Here is a 17,301-nt window from a genome sequence, read left to right on the forward strand (position 1 = left end):
GGCCCACAGAGTCCACACCAACCAATGATCACCTGTACACTAGTTCTATTCTACACACAAGGGAATAATTTAAAGACCTATAAACCTGCACGTCTTTGGCACGTGGGACGCAACCAGAGCACCCGGAGAACATCCATGCAGTCACAGGGAGAACATACAGACATGATCCAACATGGGTCTCTGGCGCTGTAAGGCAGCAACTCCACTGCTGCTCTACTGTGCCTCTCCTACATATCTGAATATGCCAAACATTTCTCCCACTTTGTTAAATTTTTCCCATAATTTTAAGCGTTGCTTAAGATGCAATTATGACTAATGCAAAATAATTCCTTCAACTACAGGATAAATTTCCTTGTCAGGAGAAGTTAGGTAATTTTAAACGGGGGAGTCTTGGGGAATGTAGTCGTGCAGGGTGAGCAGGAGGTAGAGGAACAGAGCCGGCATCTCTACCCCATCCACAATTCCAACGCTTACTCAAAAATAGAAGACCGAAACTCGTTGACCGATACTTGTTGGCGCAGCACCCGCACTTGAGGTCCCTTACAGCACCAGGGACTGTCTATACGGAGTTTGCACGTTCTCCCCGTGACCGCGTGGGATTCCCCAGGTGCTCCAGTTTCTTCCCACACTCCAAAGATGTACAGGTTTGTAGGTTAATTGGCTTCAGTAAAATTGTAAATTGTTCCTAGCGCGTAGGATAGTGCAGTGTACTGATTGGCACGGACTCAGTGGGCCGAAGGGCCTGTTTCTGCGCTGTTTCTCTAAACAAACCTAAATAAAGCAATCAATTAAATTTGCCTGGTGATCGTTGCAAAATATGATAATGTTTATGCCCATCTACATACAGTCTGCCTCAATAAGCTAAATTATCTGCTTTATGTTTAAGGCATCACCAGCCAATTCAAATGGAGGCAATTGTTTGATCAGATTTGCAAACAAGGATGCAAATATTGACCTGGGAATACTTGGACAGAAGTAGCCATTTAATTCAATACCTGGTCCAAATTTAGATGTGTAGTTTTCTATCCCAGCCAAGTCTAAATAATGGTTTCTTCTCTCTGTATTTTCATCCACGCAGTACTGTTCACGGATATTTGAATGCTGCTGTTCACTGTTGTATCTTCTGGAAGAAAGGACAGAACAGAATTGACATTCCTTTTTAAAATTCCACAGTGGATTCATCCAACATTATGGGAACAGAGCTGTGTTCAGGTTTAACCCTAAACCAGCGTTCCCAACCCAATCACTGGTCACGTTTTTAGATTTCCCCACCCAGGTCTGGATAAACACCAATTACACTTCAAATTAAGTCTCTTTACCACCCCCTCATTGTTTTGGTTGAGACTCTGACCTGGCAGGGTTTTTTTTCCCCTAATCAACTGAAGCGTGACACAAAAACACCAGACAATCAAGCACTTTTAAGAGAATGATGCAACTATTTCCTTCAAGACGATGAACAATTAAAGAGCAAAATTCCAGCAGCCAAGAGTTTCAAGAAAAACAGTCAGCAACTAGTTAGTTACCATTGTAAGAGTTAATTGGGTGGAACAGATTACCGGGGACTATCAAAAAGTGTGCCAAGTCGCTGAACTGTTCAAATCACAATTTGAATGTAAACTATCCACCCTAGATTTTAATCAGTTGAATCGTGGAAAAGTTAGGAACTAAAATTAATGGGGCTGTCACAAAAATTATTTGGCAATCTCACTAAATTTGAGAAAGGTTCAAAAGGAAAATGACTAAAACATTTAAAAAAAAAACCCGACAAAGAGTATAAAACCATTGGACATCTGATTTGAAAAGATTTGGAGTGAGAAAACAGAAATTCAATAATAGGAAAGTTGGAGCTTTTGGGAGAGATTATTGGCGTGGGGAAAGAACAGCAAATAATCTAACTGAGTGATTCTTTCAAGGTGCAGCGAAGGGATGATGGGCTGATGGACAAGATGTGCCATAAGATTCTCTGAAAAATTGGGCAGCCAGTGCATGGCATGAGAACACAAAGAACTAGGAGCAAACATAGGCCACGGTGACTCGAACCTGGCCCACCATGCAATGTAAATAGAGAGAGTACAGAGGAGATTTACTAGAATGTTGCCTGGGTTTCAACAACTAAGTTACAGAGATAGGTTGAATAAGTTAGGTCTTTATTCTCTGGAGCGCAGAAGGTTAAGGGGGGGACCTGATAGAGGTCTTTAAAATGATGAGAGGGATAGACAGAGTTGATGTAGACAAGCTTTTCCCTTTGAGAATAGGGAAGATTCAAACAAGAGGACATGACTTCAGAATTAAGGGACAGAAGTTTAGGGGTAATATGAGGTAGAACTTCTTTACGCAGAGAGTGGTGGCGGTGTGGAATGAGCTCCCAGTGGAAGTGGTGGAGGCAGGTTCATTGGTATCATTTAAAAATAAATTGGATAGGCATATGGATGAGAAGGGAATGGAGGGTTATGGTATGAGTGCAGGCAGGTGGGACTAAGGGGAAAAAAAATTTGTTCGGCATGGACTTGTAGGGCCGAGATGGCCTGTTTCCGTGCTGTAATTGGTATATGGTTATATGGTAATGTGATCACAAAGCAAAATACAAACTGCAGGAGGAACTCAGAATGTCAAACGCAATCAGTGGAGGCAAAGGGAAGGTTCTCACGCCAAAATGTCAACCGTTGCTTTGCCTCAACGGTTGTTGATTGATCTGCCGAGTTCTTCCAGTTGTTTTTTTTTTATTGCTCCAGATTCCTGCATGTGTAGTCTCTTGTGCATCCATTCAATGTAATCGTGTCTGATCTACGTCAGGCCATAATTGTTTAACTGTTAACTCTGTCTTCAAGAATTAATCTACCCTTTACTTCTCATGATCTAGCAACCATAACACCCAAACAATATCCAGTCACTGTACCTTGGTGCACGTGACAGCAATAATGAACATAAAGCAAAACAAAAACAACACTCTAGGCTCGAGACTTCCAGAGATCCTCTGGGAGAAGAAATTGCTATGTGCCTCATTTAAAAAAAAAAGCTTTTGTGAGACTTGTTAAATTTGGGAACTAAATGCATAAATAATAGAAAATAGGTGCAAGGGGAGGCCATTCAGCCCTTCAAGCTAGCACCGCTAATAAATTCACTAACTGACAGTGACAGTTGAGGAAAGAAGACAGGTAGTAGAGGGTACAACGATTACATCAAAACATTGATTTTGTTAAATTAAATCAATTCAGTGAATTTCAGAAGAACTTACAAGAGCAAGAACATAAAGTCATTAATTCTGTGGACCAGGAACTAAAGGAGGAAGAGATCTTAAGTGGGACGAGGTGCAGTGTCCCTAATATGATGGGGAGATATGGGAAAGCTAAGCCATGTTCATTGGCAGCAATAACGGATCAGAGTAAAACTTGAAAGACATTTAAATTTAAGTTTAAGTTAAACTGAGGTGTAAACCATCGTTATACAACTCTCAAAAAGTTTGGGACCGATGTGCAAGATTGTTCAGCTCAGTTCATCCACAAAAGATTATTGTGAACACGTTTAATTATCAATTCCAAAGGCTGACTTCAGGTTCCTATCCAGAAAGGTACTGATCTTGGATTTCACCATTGGTCTGGATTGTGCTCCAACTCTGTCAACTAACAGCAGTGGAAGCGTTTGACATCTGTGACTCTACAATGCAGCACAGATATGTTCAACACACTGATGGTCAGATCCACTCGCTTCTCAGCAATACTTGGGATGCAGCTCAGTTCTGCTGAGAAAAGGAGTCAAAAAAAGGGAAGTCCAGGACAAGGGGTCACAGCTTAAGGATAAGGGGGAAATCCTTTAAAACCGAGATGAGAAGAACTTTTTTCACGCAGAGAGTGGTGAATCTCTGGAACTCTCTGCCACAGAGGGTAGTTGAGGCCAGTTCATTGGCTATATTTAAGAGGGAGTTAGATGTGGCCCTTGTGGCTAAGGGGATCAGGGGGTATGGAGAGAAGGCAGGTACGGGATACTGAGTTGGATGATCAGCCATGATCATATTGAATGGCGGTGCAGGATCGAAGGGCCGAATGGCCTACTCCTGCACCTAATTTCTATGTTTCTATGTTTCTAAAATAAGTTGGATATAACGGTTGAGCCATGTGCACTAAATGGGGTCACCTAACTGGATGGAGAAAGGAAACCAAGGGCAGATTTCTCTCCCCCCCCCCATTTTCTATTGATTAAAGCATTGATATTAATTCAAATAACAATCAAATGTGTTGCTATGCATTCTCAGTCCCCTACTGTACTCCTTATACACATATAACCAAATTAAGGTCTAACTCCATTTACATGCTTGCAGATGACACCACTGCAGAGGGCCAGATCACGAACAATGATGAGACAGAGTACTGGGAGGAGATAGGAATTTGGTGACAGTGTCAGGACTATTTCACACAGAGAGAGGTGAATCTCTGGAACTCTCTGCCACAGAGGGTAGTTGAGGCCAGTTCATTGGCTATATTTAAGAGGGAGTGAGATGTGGCCCTTGTGGCTAAAGGGATCAGGGGGTATGGAGAGAAGGCAGGTACGGGATACTGAGTTGGATGATCAGCCATGATCATATTGAATGGCGGTGCGGGCTCGAAGGGCCGAGTGGCCTACCCCTGCACCTAATTTCTATGTTTCTATTTTATTTTTTTGTAAATTATTTTAATATAAAGAATATAGCCTTGGGACCCACTACCTGGCTGCCCCTACAAGTTGTCCCACCCTACAGGACAACTGAAACAGAAAGATATGGCCAGCACAACTGGATCTGTGGGGCAGACAAAGATTAGTGCAGCCACGGAGATAGTGATGGAGTGGGAGCAGGTATAGGTTGGTGGTTCAATACAAACTGGACATATGCGTCTCGTCAACTAATGTTGGGTCCATTTATGCTCATGCTCTCAACCATCTGTACTCAACTGTATGACTGAAGAAGTTATGGCCCATTGTTCTAAAAACAAAGAACGAGCAAGGTGCCAAGATTTTATTTAAACTATGAGTGGGTCCATTCAATATAGAAACATAGAAATTAGGTGCAGGAGTAGACCATTCAGCCCTTTGAGCCTGCACCGCCATTCAATATGATCATGGCTGATCATCCAACTCAGTATCCCATACCTGCCTTCTCTCCATACCCCCTGATCCCCTTAGCCACAAGGGCCACATCTAACTCCCTCTTAAATATAGCCAATGAACTGGCCTCGACTACCCTCTGTGGCAGAGAGTTCCAGAGATTCACCACTCTCTGTGTGAAAAAAGTTCTTCTCATCTCGGTTTTAAAGGATTTCCCCCTTATCCTTACGCTGTGCCCCCTTGTCCTGGACTTCCCCAACATCGGGTGCAATCTTCCTGCATCTAGCTGCTGTCCAACCCCAACCCCTTAAGAATTTTGTAAGTTTCTATAAGATCCCCTCTCAATCTGCTAAATTCTAGAGAGTATAAACCAAGTCTACCCAGTCTTTCTTCATAAGACAGTCCTGACATCCCAGGAATCAGTCTGGTGAACCTTCTCTGCACTCCCTCTATGGCAATAATGTCCTTCCTGAGATTTGGAGACCAAAACTGTAAGCAATACTCCAGGTGTGGTCTCATCGAGACCCTGTACAACTGCAGTAGAACCTCCCTGCTCCTATACTCAAATCCTTTTGCTATGAAAGCTAACATACCGTTCGCTTTCTTCACTGCCTGCTGCACCTGCATGCCTACTTTCAATGACTGGTGTACCATGACACCCAGGTCTCGCTGCATCTCCCCTTTTCCCTATCGGCCACCATTTAGATAATAGTCTGCTTTCCTTTTTTTGCCACCAAAATGGATAACCTCACATTTATCCACATTATACTGCATCTGCCAAACATTTGCCCACTCACCCAGCCTATCCAAGTCACCTTGCAGTCTCCTAGCATCCTCCTCACAGCTAACACTGCCCCCCAGCTTAGTGTCATCCGCAAACTTGGAGATATTGCATTCAATTCCCTCATCCAGATCATTAATATATATTGTAAATAGCTGGGGTCCCAGCACTGAGCCTTGCGGTACCCCACTAGTCACTGCCTGCCATTGTGAAAAGGACCCGTTTACTCCTACTCTTTGCGACTTGTCTCTTCTCACATACTTGAACTTTCTTCATTACACAAGATAAAGTTAATATTTATAATGGTACAGCTAGTAGAGATGATGCTTCACAGCGCTAGTGACCCAGGTTCAGCCCCAACCTCCCGTGAAGGCGGGTGCTCGATAGTTTGTGTGGACTTGGTGAACTGTATACAGAGAGACCTTTCAGTAAGTTCAAGTGAAGCATAAATGTACCAATCTGGATCAAAGATTGGGAAGGGTCCGTATGCGTACACACAAAGATACTGCAAAGTCAATTTATAGGGAAAAACATAAGAATTGTAGGTGCCGTTTATTGGAGAAAAATAGTTAAGAAATGAGAGGAGTAAAATGCAATTAATCTGTGAGCATTTTTTGCTTGAAAGAATCTCTAAGATTATATTTCATGGCTCCTCAATCAGCATTGATACCACAGAATGTAGAGGTGGCTTTGACATTACAGGGCAGCTTATGTAGTCAGTTTTTCAGTCTAAGGGGAGACTCCACCAGAATTAAACTTCTTTGTAACTTGCCGCGTTTTGCTGGAAAATCTGAAACATATTTAAATTTTCAAAACTCCTGCAGTTGAATATGTTTTTTTTCCCCCACTTCATCTACTATCCAATGATCCTTGTAATACCTAAATCCAGTGTTGAGGAAATGGTTTAGCCTCCAGTACCTCAGCTGGGCAGACAGTCGTTTGTCTGGACTCTTCATTTCCTCTCCATGTTCGACTTCATTCCTGCTCCGGCTGCTTTGAGAGAGAGAGAGAGAGAGGGAGAGAGGGAGAGAGGGAGAGGGAGAGAGAGAGAGAGAGAGAGAGAGAGGAGAGAGGGAGAGAGGGAGAGAGAGAGAGGGAGAGGGAGAGGGAGAGAGAGAGAGGGAGAGGGAGGGAGAGGGAGAGGGAGCGGGAGAGGGAGAGGGAGAGGGAGAGGAGAGGAGGGGGAGAGAGACGGGGGATAGAATTCATCGGAGAATTAAAATGAGTCTGTCCTTTCTCTCACCTACTAGCACTCAAATTGAACTTCTGATTTCAATCCTGGTCCCCAGAAGGCCGAGAACCAACTTGACAAAATGAGTCATACATTGGGGCAAATGACTCTCATATCTAGAGACTGCACAACGGTTTGGGGGAATAGAAATATATGTTGTCCAGCTGGTTTCTCTTAAGCAGATGCAGTTCAGGCATATTGCCGAGGAAAGGATAAACTACACTTTAAAATTCGATCCATTTATGCCTCAAACCATAGTGTCTGCCACAGAATTGAGGATGCTCTCCACACTCACCTCACTATCATTTTGTTGAATGTGTGACTAGGTACATATTGATGAATTGATAATGGGCTTAATCGTGTTATGAAGGACACAGCAATTCAATCAGGATTTTGTTTTAAAAGAAAAAGCAGCTTTAGTTTTTTTCATGTTGTGAAATGAATAAAGTGTTCTGTAGTCCCTCCCATGTGTTATGGAAGCAAACATGGACACTAAATGACAGAACCAGACTAAGGAATCCATTTGCTGTTGGGCTTAGGGTACAGGAGTCAATGTAGCGGCAGAATTTTATATCATTCAAGAGATTACTCCCTCTAGCTGCTCAGTGGACGACATGGTTAAGGTATACCTTCTCCAAAACTAAACCAAAACCTTAATGGCCTGTCCCGTGAGCATGCGCCCGCATGCGGCAAGCGCGACCCAACGTGATCGCTTGAGCCGTACGGCCTCGCGGGGCCGGTCCCACTTCGATCGCCGGAGCTGTACGGAGTTGTGCGGAGCTGGTCCCGACATCACGCGGGGCTCCGAAAAACTGACACTGTTCAAAAATTCCGCGCGGCAATGGCCTGCCGGCCCGCAGCGGCATTGAGGCCGTGCGCACCGTCTCGACGCCGTACACAGCGTCTTTACGGCGTACGCCTAGCGCGAACTTCCCGTGGACTTCGCTCGAACTTCACATCAACTGGTACGGGATCACTCGACCTCCGCGCGGGCCCCGCTTCCGGTTTGGTCGCGCTCGCCGCTTGCGGTCGCATGCTGGTGGGACAGGCCCTGTACGGGGATCACTTGACCTCCGCGCGGCCCCCGCTTCCGGTTTGGTCATGCTTGCCGCATGCAGGCGCACGCTCGTGGGACAGGTCCTTAAGCTTCTGCGCAAGAAACTTAGCTCCAAACAAGCCCCAAAATACATCATAAATCCCACCCAAAATATAATCGGCAGTCTAAAATTTAAAGGCACATGCCATAATCAGTGACACATAAAACAAGCCAAAATGGCCACTACAGTCAACAAACATTAACTGGCTGACCCTGACCGTTGGCAAGGCCATCTTTCTTCCTTTGAGAAGGTTCAGGGGTGACTGTCAGTTTGACCCTCAAAGTCTTGCTGCTGCTGGATGACTGGTTAACCGAAGCATCTACAACCTCATAGATTGTGTGCATCAGGCTGGACATATCCTGTGTGTAAAACAAAGATGTACAGTTGGTTAACAGCTTCATTTATCACAATGAAAGCTTCTTGGGTGCACAGTATTTCCTCTTGTTAACGCACCCACAGATGTTTTCAGACACTCTTCTCTACCCTGTACAAATCCAGAATCTCAGAGATGAAAGCTGCCTAGCCACTTTGTTTGAATTCCAAGCCTCTGTTTGCTTTAACAACGCACTTATTTTTACATTAAAAAATGAAAAAGTAAAAAAATTAACAAGGCAGGCAGAGTTTCCTCGTAGCAACAGGAGAAAAGTGTAAAGAAAATTCACTTCAGGTAACAAGGCACTCGCAGAGTTTCCTCAGTAGCTTTATCCACAGAGGGACTGCAAGCTGGAGAATCGATGGAGCTGGTCAGCGGGTGCAAAGCTTGCGAAGGAAATGCTATTTCGAAATTAGAAACGTTGCCACAGATCATTTCTGCACCCCACTTCAGGTAGCCCCGGCTTTTTTTTCCTCTCGCATCCCACAGTCGATCTCTAGTTTCCCTTAACCCTAACCATCTCATTTTCACCTTAAAAACAGCTAACAATGGCCTTTATCCATTGTTTCAGAGGGAACTGCAGATGCTGGAGAATCGAAGGTTACACAAAAAAGCTGGAGAAACTCAGCGGGTGCAGCAGCATCTATGGAGCGAAGGAAATAGGCAACGTTTCGGGCCGAAACCCTTCTCGGGCCAAGAACCATTCCTTCTGTCCAGAAATGCTACCTGTCCCGCTGAGTTACTCCAGCTTTTTGCGTCTATCTTCGGTTTAAACCAGCATCTGCAGTTCCTTCTTACACGTTAAGTATCAATTTGTCTGCTTGCCTCTGCCCCATTTCCCTCAATACTCTAACCTAACAAAAATGATTGCCTGACATTAATAATTAAGCAAGCATCCATAAACCTTTTAGATAAAATTCCACCATTCCACGTGCTTCCTGACTGGTAAGACCCTGGGCTAGTTTCAAACACGTGCCCCCTTGCTTCCGATTTTCTCACCTGAGAAAATAGCTTCCAAACACGTGCCCCCTTGCTTCAATTGTAGAAATGGCTAAGGAATATTGTATACTGGTCCAAAGATGTTCAGATTTGTAGTCTAATTGGCTTGGTAAAATTGTCAATAATCTCTAGGGTGTGTAGGATTGTGTTAGTGTAGGGGGGGTCACTGGTTGGTACAGACTCAGTGGGCCGAAGGGCCTGTTTCTGCCCTACATCTCTAAATGAAACTAAACTGAAAAGGTCCAATCTGCCTACTCAATGAAGATGCGGTATATGAGCAGTAGAAGGTTACAATCATAGAAAATAGGTGCAGGAGGAGGCCATTCGGCCCTTCGAGCCTGCACCGCCATTCATTGTGATCATGGCTGATCGTCCCCTATCAATAACCCGTGCCTGTCTTCTCCCCATATCCCTTGACTCCACTAGCCCCTAGAACTCTATCTAACCCTCTCTTAAATCCATCCAGTGATTTGGCCTCCACTGCCCTCTGTGGCAGGGAATTCCATAAATTCACAACTCTCTGGGAGAAAAAGTTTTTTCTCACCTCAGTCTTAAATGACCTCCCCTTTATTCCAAAGCTGTGGCCCCTGGTTCTGGACTCGCCCAACATTGGGAACATTTTTCCTGCATCTAGCTTGTCCAGTCCTTTTATACGTTTCTATAAAGTGCCCCCTCATCCTTCTAAACTCCAGTGAATACAAGCCTAGTCTTTTCAATCTCTCCTCATATGACAGTCCCGCCATCCCAGGGATCAATCTCGTGAACCTACGCTGCACTGCCTCAATCACAAGGATGTCCTTCCTCAAATTAGGAGACCAAAACTGTACACAATACTCCAGATGTGGTCTCACCAGAGCCCTGTACAACTGCAGCTTCTCCAGATTGATTCCCAATATTGATTTTAGGGGAGGGGAGGCAATTGATTTTTAAAAAGAGATTATGTAGAATGAGCTTGGGGTTTCGCAGATTTACAAGACTGAGAAGCAATCCCCTTGAAATGGAAAAATGGGGGGTGGGGTTAGTCATTCAGGACAGAGACAAGAGAGGTCATAGAATAGAATACGTTTTATTGTCATTGCACAGAAACTGTATAATGAAATTTCAGTGCATCTCCTTCAGTGATATACAATAGAAGGCACAGGATAAAATGATTTAAAAGAACAAAAACACAATCAAATATTAACTCTCATATTACCCGGCAAGATCAATGAATAATATAAATAAATAGATAGTAGAAATATTGCACATTATGTTGCACACTCCAGCAGACACATTTTTATATTGCACCACGAATTGTGTTGTGTTGCCCGCAGTGTTATCTATTTGAGTTTAGTTCTTTAATGGCACCTGGGTAGAAACTGTTAATTAGTCTGCAAGTGCGGGTCTTCAGAGACCTGTAGCGCCTCCCAGAGGGCAGCAGAGTGAAAAGGTGATTGGCAGGGTGGGATAAGTCCTGTTTGATGTTTGTGGGCCCGGCGTAAACATCGGGCTCTGTAAATGGCATCCAGGGAGGGTAGTTGAGCGTTTGTGATGCTCTGTGCAGTTTTAATAACTCTCTGCAGTGCCTTCCTTTCAGCCACAGTGCAGCTAGCAAACCACACCAGGATGCCATAGGAGAGGATGCTTTCCACGGCTCACCGGTAGAAGGACAGCAGCAGCTGCGGAGAGACATTTGCTCTCCGCAGAGACCTCAGGAAATATAGCCGCTGATGTGACTTCTTTACGAGAGTGATGGTGTTCACTGTCCATGTAATTTCTTCAGCATTTAGGCAAAGAATCTTTGGAGTTGTCTACCCGGGTAGGCTGTGGTAACATTATCAACTAAAAATGCCACGTGATAGATTTTTGGATATTAATGGAATAATGGGATTTTTGAGTTAGTACAGGAAAGTGGTGCCAAGGCAAAAGATCAGCCGTGATCTTACTGAATGGAAGAGTAGTAACAAGTGGCTGAAAGGCTCACTCCCAGTTCAACTTTTGTTCTATTGACTTAGTAAATATTCCCAGCCATTTGGGAGAAATATCACCAGAATGCGAAGTGAGCAGACATGAATCTGCCTTGCGTTTCCATGCAAATGCCCAGTGTAACAACCCAAGGCTCTGACTTGTTTGCAATCTGTTGGTGACTAATCAAATGTTGCACTCAGTTGATGCCTAGTTGGAGGGGAGGTAAACTGTGGGACCTTTTTCTGTAAAGTATGAAAAAGTCAAAAGACTTGTGAAAGGCTGTCTTTGGCATCTTGAAGAGAAGCACTACATCAGTGGCTTGAACCCAAGTCAATTGGCAATATGATATTAATTTAAATTACATGTCAATCAGTGTAGAAGGCAACAACTCAATCAATTCAGTACCACAACCACCAATCGACAAGTCAAATCTTAAATCAAGTCAGATGATTACACTTCCCTTTACAACCTCTGCCAGTCACTGCTTGGTCAACAAGTAACCAAAAGCAACACATGCAAAAACAAAAGTACCTGCTACAGCTCAGAAGGTTTCTAACACAGGTAATTCAGTTCACGTTTTACTTTTCCAATCAATAATGCACGACCACCTTTGGTTCCCAAAAGGCAAACAGCATAAAACACATACTGTATGTATAAACACTGCTGTAATTCCTACACGGTGAAACCAAAATGTATAAAAATGACCTTTATTAAAAATCTGACAATGTGCACTTTAACCACATGTGATTTTTTTTCTTATTACAAATCGCAAATTGTGGAGTACAGAGGCAAATAAATAAATGATGGGTCTTTGTCCCAAACATGATGGAGGGCGCTGTATGACGGACAACAGATACTGCAGCAAAATGATTAAAAGAAAAGTATAATATAATGGATGAAATAACATGCAGTGATCAAGGACTGATCCAAACCCAACAAGTTAAACATTCCTGGAATCCCACTGCAATAAAAACTAAACTCACATGAAATTCCCACAAGAGATTGTTCATTTCCTATTTTCAAAGTATGTGTTTGAATAATACTGTTGCCTCAGCTTCTCCCATGCCAACAATGTTGATGGACTAAGATGAACAAAACCACTTGTTGAACATATTACTTCTAAGTTACCTCTCCTGGCCTTCTCCGAAAGTATTTCTCCACATCTCAATTTGCTTTACGTGTTCGTAGACAAAAATGCTGGAGAAACTCAGCGGGTGCAGCAGCATCTACGGAGCGAAGGAAATAGGCAACGTTTTGGGCCAAACCCCTTCTTCAGACTGATGGGGGGGGACTAATTAATTGCTTTACGTGTTACAAGGCTAAAATGTGTGGAGAGATGTTTCACAGCTCCAGTACCACTCACTGCCTCCTTATCTCCTCAATTCCTACCAGGCATTCATTTGCCTTACCTGCCTCTCCTCCTCCATTTTACTAAGCTTAGTTTAGTTTGGTTTATTGCCACATGTATCGAGGTACAGTGAAATGCTTTGGTTATGGGCTAACCACCACTTCCTTACCAGTACCACCAAAGTACCACTTCTATACCAACTGCCTCATACAAACAAGAGCACAAAACAAGAAAACAAGAGCAAGAGTAGGCCATGAGGTCCTGGAAGCCGGCCCCACCATTAAATAGAATCATGGCTGATTGAACGGGGATCCTAGAAACTCCAAAATTGTGACATTTTGGACTGTTCCTCGAGTTATTAAATATTGTTCCCGATGTTAGGGAAGTCCAGGGCCCAGGGGTCACAGCTTAAGGATAAGAGGGCAGATCCTTCAAATCCGAGATGAGAAAATTTTTTGTACCAGATTTTAAAGTGGTGAATCTCTGGACTCTCCCCTCAGAGGGGTTCTCCAGGCCAGTACCCTTTATTTGGCTATATCCAAAACTGCACTAGAAGTGGCCCTTCTGGCTAATAGCAACAACGATAGAAATAGCAGTCCTCTGAACACTGAGGAGATCTCAGTTTAAGCAGAAGCTTTCATTGAGATTTATCTGTGGGCCAAATATCCTACTTCTGTTCTAGTGTCTCATGGCCTTATCTCTATCTAGGTCCTTGGATCTGCCCCACTGTCATATAATCAGCTGATCAACAGGTCTTAAACAGCTTTCTTTGACATTTCTCCACTGTTCCTCGAGTTGCCAACAATCATTTATCTACATTCACTATCAATAATCTAAGGGTAGCTTCCACTACCTGATAATGAAATTCACCATGAATGAAGAGAGGAAATTTCTACGTTATTATGTATTTGCTGCCAGTTCTCCCGCCCATGGCCTTCCTCCCAAATGGCAACATTCGCAACTTTATTCTACCCGCTCCACAAACTTGGCAGCAAAGTGTTTAATATAAATGTACCTCCTAGCAACAATGCCACTAGAAATAGCAATCCTAAAAACAGTAAAGTCCATCTCCTTTAAGCAGAAGTCTTCATTGAGACATGTTATCTCTAGCTCCTGAAAAGAAAGTGCTAGTTTCTCATGTTCTTATCTCATCTAATCTTTGGATCTGTACCTTTCAACAGTTTCAAAATCACAGGTCAAACAGCAGCCACCAGACCCACCATGGTGCGGCAGCAAGGCAGAGTCTTGGTTCACATTGCCATTGAAGTTGGCTCTTTTAGGGAAGTGGAGGAGGCTAATGAAGAAAGTTAGTAAGAGAAAGTTGATCACTGTGATTTGCTGCTAGTTCTCAACTCGCCCATGGCTGTTTTTCTAATTTAACATTCGCAACTTAAAACACCATAACATCCTTGGAAGCAAAGACAAATATAAATGTACCTCCTTGGTAACCCTGCCACTGTTGTCAAAAGCATAAAGAGTAAAGGTCCATTCCTGATGGTTTATAGTCTTCAACAGACATGTCACACTCTAGGTCCTGAAAAAAAAAAAAAAATCTCCGTTCTAAATCTCTCCTCCACTGTTGCCATCCTTTCAACAGTTTGAAATGTTGTAACCCAAAAGCACTTCCCCTCCACCATGTATGGTGCGGCACAGGAATAGAGAGTTCTTGGTTCACATTGCCATTGAAGCTTGTGGCATTTCAGGGAAGTGGAGGAGGCTAATAGGCTTTCCTTTAACTCTAGCACCCAACTAATACCTTTTCACTGTGACCACCTAAACTAGGGGCATTCTAATATCTTCACCTAATTATCTTAACAGACATAAATCCTTTGCCATCCCTCAAAAAGAAAATGGAATGATTTGACTTCATAATTTATTTACTTATGGCCCAGCAATTTAGGGCAGGTCCATGCAATTTGTCCCCCCTCCACATATATACCCATGCACAGGAATAGATTGTTCTTATCAACAGATTTCATACTTGCAGCATGCTTGTGGCATTTCAGAAGTAGATCCAATGCGAATAGGCTTTCCTTGTAACTCTAACCCAAAATACCATTTTCTCACCACCTAACCTGCTAAGCATTCTAATATCTTCACCTTAATCTCTTGACAGAGATAACATGGGTTGGGATGATCCACTCCTGTACCAACAATGTTACTGCACTCAGCAGGAATCTGTGCTTATTTTTCGTATAGACACAAGTTTCCCCCCCATTGCATTGCTCATTACTCTACACATACTCAGCGTAACTACACTACTATTGTAGAAGTACCCACCCTTTGCCATCTTCAATAAATAAACTCCTTGCAACTGACACAGGAACATTTGTAATATCATTTCTTTGCTGAAGGATAAAAAACAACAATGTTCTCAGTGTTTTCAGGCCAACAGAATATGCCCCATAACCACTTGACACACATCTTGGTTTCAAAACTCACATCAAAGTTCAGCCTCTTCTTGCTTGTCCCTTTACAGGTCTCTTTACTGGGACACTTTTCTCCGTCTTCTTGAGTGAAAGTTGACGTAATTCCATTGCCTGGTTGTATCTTTTCTGGGGGAAGCACCACTGGAGAAGGAAGGAGGAGAAGAAAAATTGGTCATTATAAACAAAGTCACTTTACCAATTTGCAGCATTGTTGAAAAATGACTTGCATTAATATAGCACTCTTTGAATCTCAGGGCACACAATGTACTTTATAACTAATGAAATGGGTTTGGTTACCATAATGTTAATACATTAAATATTGCAGCCAATATGCATGTAAAATATCCTGACAGTTAAAAGAAAATATAACCATATAACAATTACAGCACGGAAACAGGCCATCTCGGCCCTACAAGTCCGTGCCGAACAACTTTTTTTTTCCCTTAGTCCCACCTGCCTGCACTCATACCATAACCCTCCATTCCCTTCTCATCCATATGCCTATCCAATTTATTTTTAATTGATACCAACGAACCTGCCTCCACCACTTCCACTGGAAGCTCATTCCACACCGCTACCACTCTCTGAGTAAAGAAGTTACCCCCTCATGTTACCCCTAAACTTCTGTCCCTTAATTCTGAAGTCATGTCCTCTTGTTTGAATCTTCCCAATTCTCAGAGGGAAAAGCTTGTCCACATCAACTCTGTCTATCCCTCTCATCGTTTTAAAGACCTCTATCAAGTCCCCCCTTAACCTTCTGCGCTCCAGAGAATAAAGACCTAACTTATTCATCCTATCTCTGTAACTTAGTTAAATGATCCATTTTAAATTGCTGGTTGAGGGATAGAGCCATAGATCGATTAATACAGTGTGAAAACAGGCCCCTCGTCCCAACTCGCCCATACTGGCCAACAAGGTCCCAGCTACCCAAGTCCCACTTGCCTGTGCTTGGTCGATAACACTCCAAACCTGTCCTAAATATTAATCGTGATGTTGTTAAAGACTCGAGTATAGAGTGGGTGGTGGGTTCCTGGGATTTGCTGCAGTGGGTGGTGGTGGAGCAGATATAATAGTGGCAATTAAGAAACATTTGGACATGGATATGCAGGGAATGGTGATATTGATTAAGTGGAGGCAGATAAGAGTTGGTCTTGGCATCATGTGTGGCGTGGATATAGAACAGTACAGGAATAGGCTATGTCCTATATACTCTTCTTTGAACAGTACCATGGTATATTTCATATCCATCTGACAATAAAAGGGCCTTGGAGTATCTTGCAAAACAAAAGGACACCTCAAATAGTGCAGCACTTCATTGGAAGTTTGATGTCTATTTGAGGCATGTACTTACCTAAGGAGTGCAAGTTCTTACTTTCTTCCTTTATCATGTATCTATACACTGTAAATTGATCGATTGTAATCATGCATTGCCTTTCTGCCGACTGATTAGATTACAACAAAAAGCTTTTCACTATACCTCGGTACACGTGACAATAAACTAAACTGACCTGTGTTTAAACACAATTTATATAGTTAAACACTATCAATCCATTTTAACTTGGAGATTCAGCCACATTTACCCCACAATTAGAGTTTCTCACTTTATTTTGTACTCCAATGATGATTATTTGTTTTCCAGAGATACCCAAACAACAATTTGTAACCCCCTATTTATCCTGTGTCAAGATAAATCATTGATCGGAAGGCAAGAGATATTGTTATATTTTGCTGTCTCAGAAGACAGATAAGAAACTTGGTTCTAGACCTATACGTACTGGCTAATACTTTTGGTTTTATTTATTTGTAGATTAAATAACACAAAACAAGAACAACACTCCAAGTTATAGTATGCACCAAACTTAGCTCGGTTATGGTCAAGGGTCAAGAGTAATTAATTGTTGCAAGTACCAGGAACTGAACAATTAATTTCTTACTTGCTATAAGCATATTAACACTACACAACAAATAGATATTCAATAATAAATAATACACATTATCAGTAATACAGCGGGTGCAGCAG

The 17,301-nt window shown here is 42.8% G+C and overlaps 1 protein-coding gene across 1 annotated transcript in view; it reads right to left on the reverse strand.

Annotated features, from left to right (window-relative positions):
- nkd2b (NKD inhibitor of WNT signaling pathway 2b) overlaps positions 1 to 17,301 on the reverse strand; it is a 170,833-nt gene that overhangs the window by 3,585 nt on the left and 149,947 nt on the right. Inside the window, exons 5-8 of the mRNA XM_055651305.1 lie at positions 15,295 to 15,422; positions 8,392 to 8,544; positions 6,737 to 6,855; positions 996 to 1,123 (exon numbers count right to left, since the gene is read on the reverse strand). Coding sequence (XP_055507280.1) covers positions 996 to 1,123; positions 6,737 to 6,855; positions 8,392 to 8,544; positions 15,295 to 15,422 — 528 coding nt within the window. The remainder of the gene's footprint in view (positions 1 to 995; positions 1,124 to 6,736; positions 6,856 to 8,391; positions 8,545 to 15,294; positions 15,423 to 17,301) is intronic.

The sequence above is a fragment of the Leucoraja erinacea genome, chromosome 2, assembly GCF_028641065.1.
Source record: "Leucoraja erinacea ecotype New England chromosome 2, Leri_hhj_1, whole genome shotgun sequence".
In the NCBI taxonomy this organism is placed as follows: domain Eukaryota; kingdom Metazoa; phylum Chordata; class Chondrichthyes; order Rajiformes; family Rajidae; genus Leucoraja; species Leucoraja erinaceus.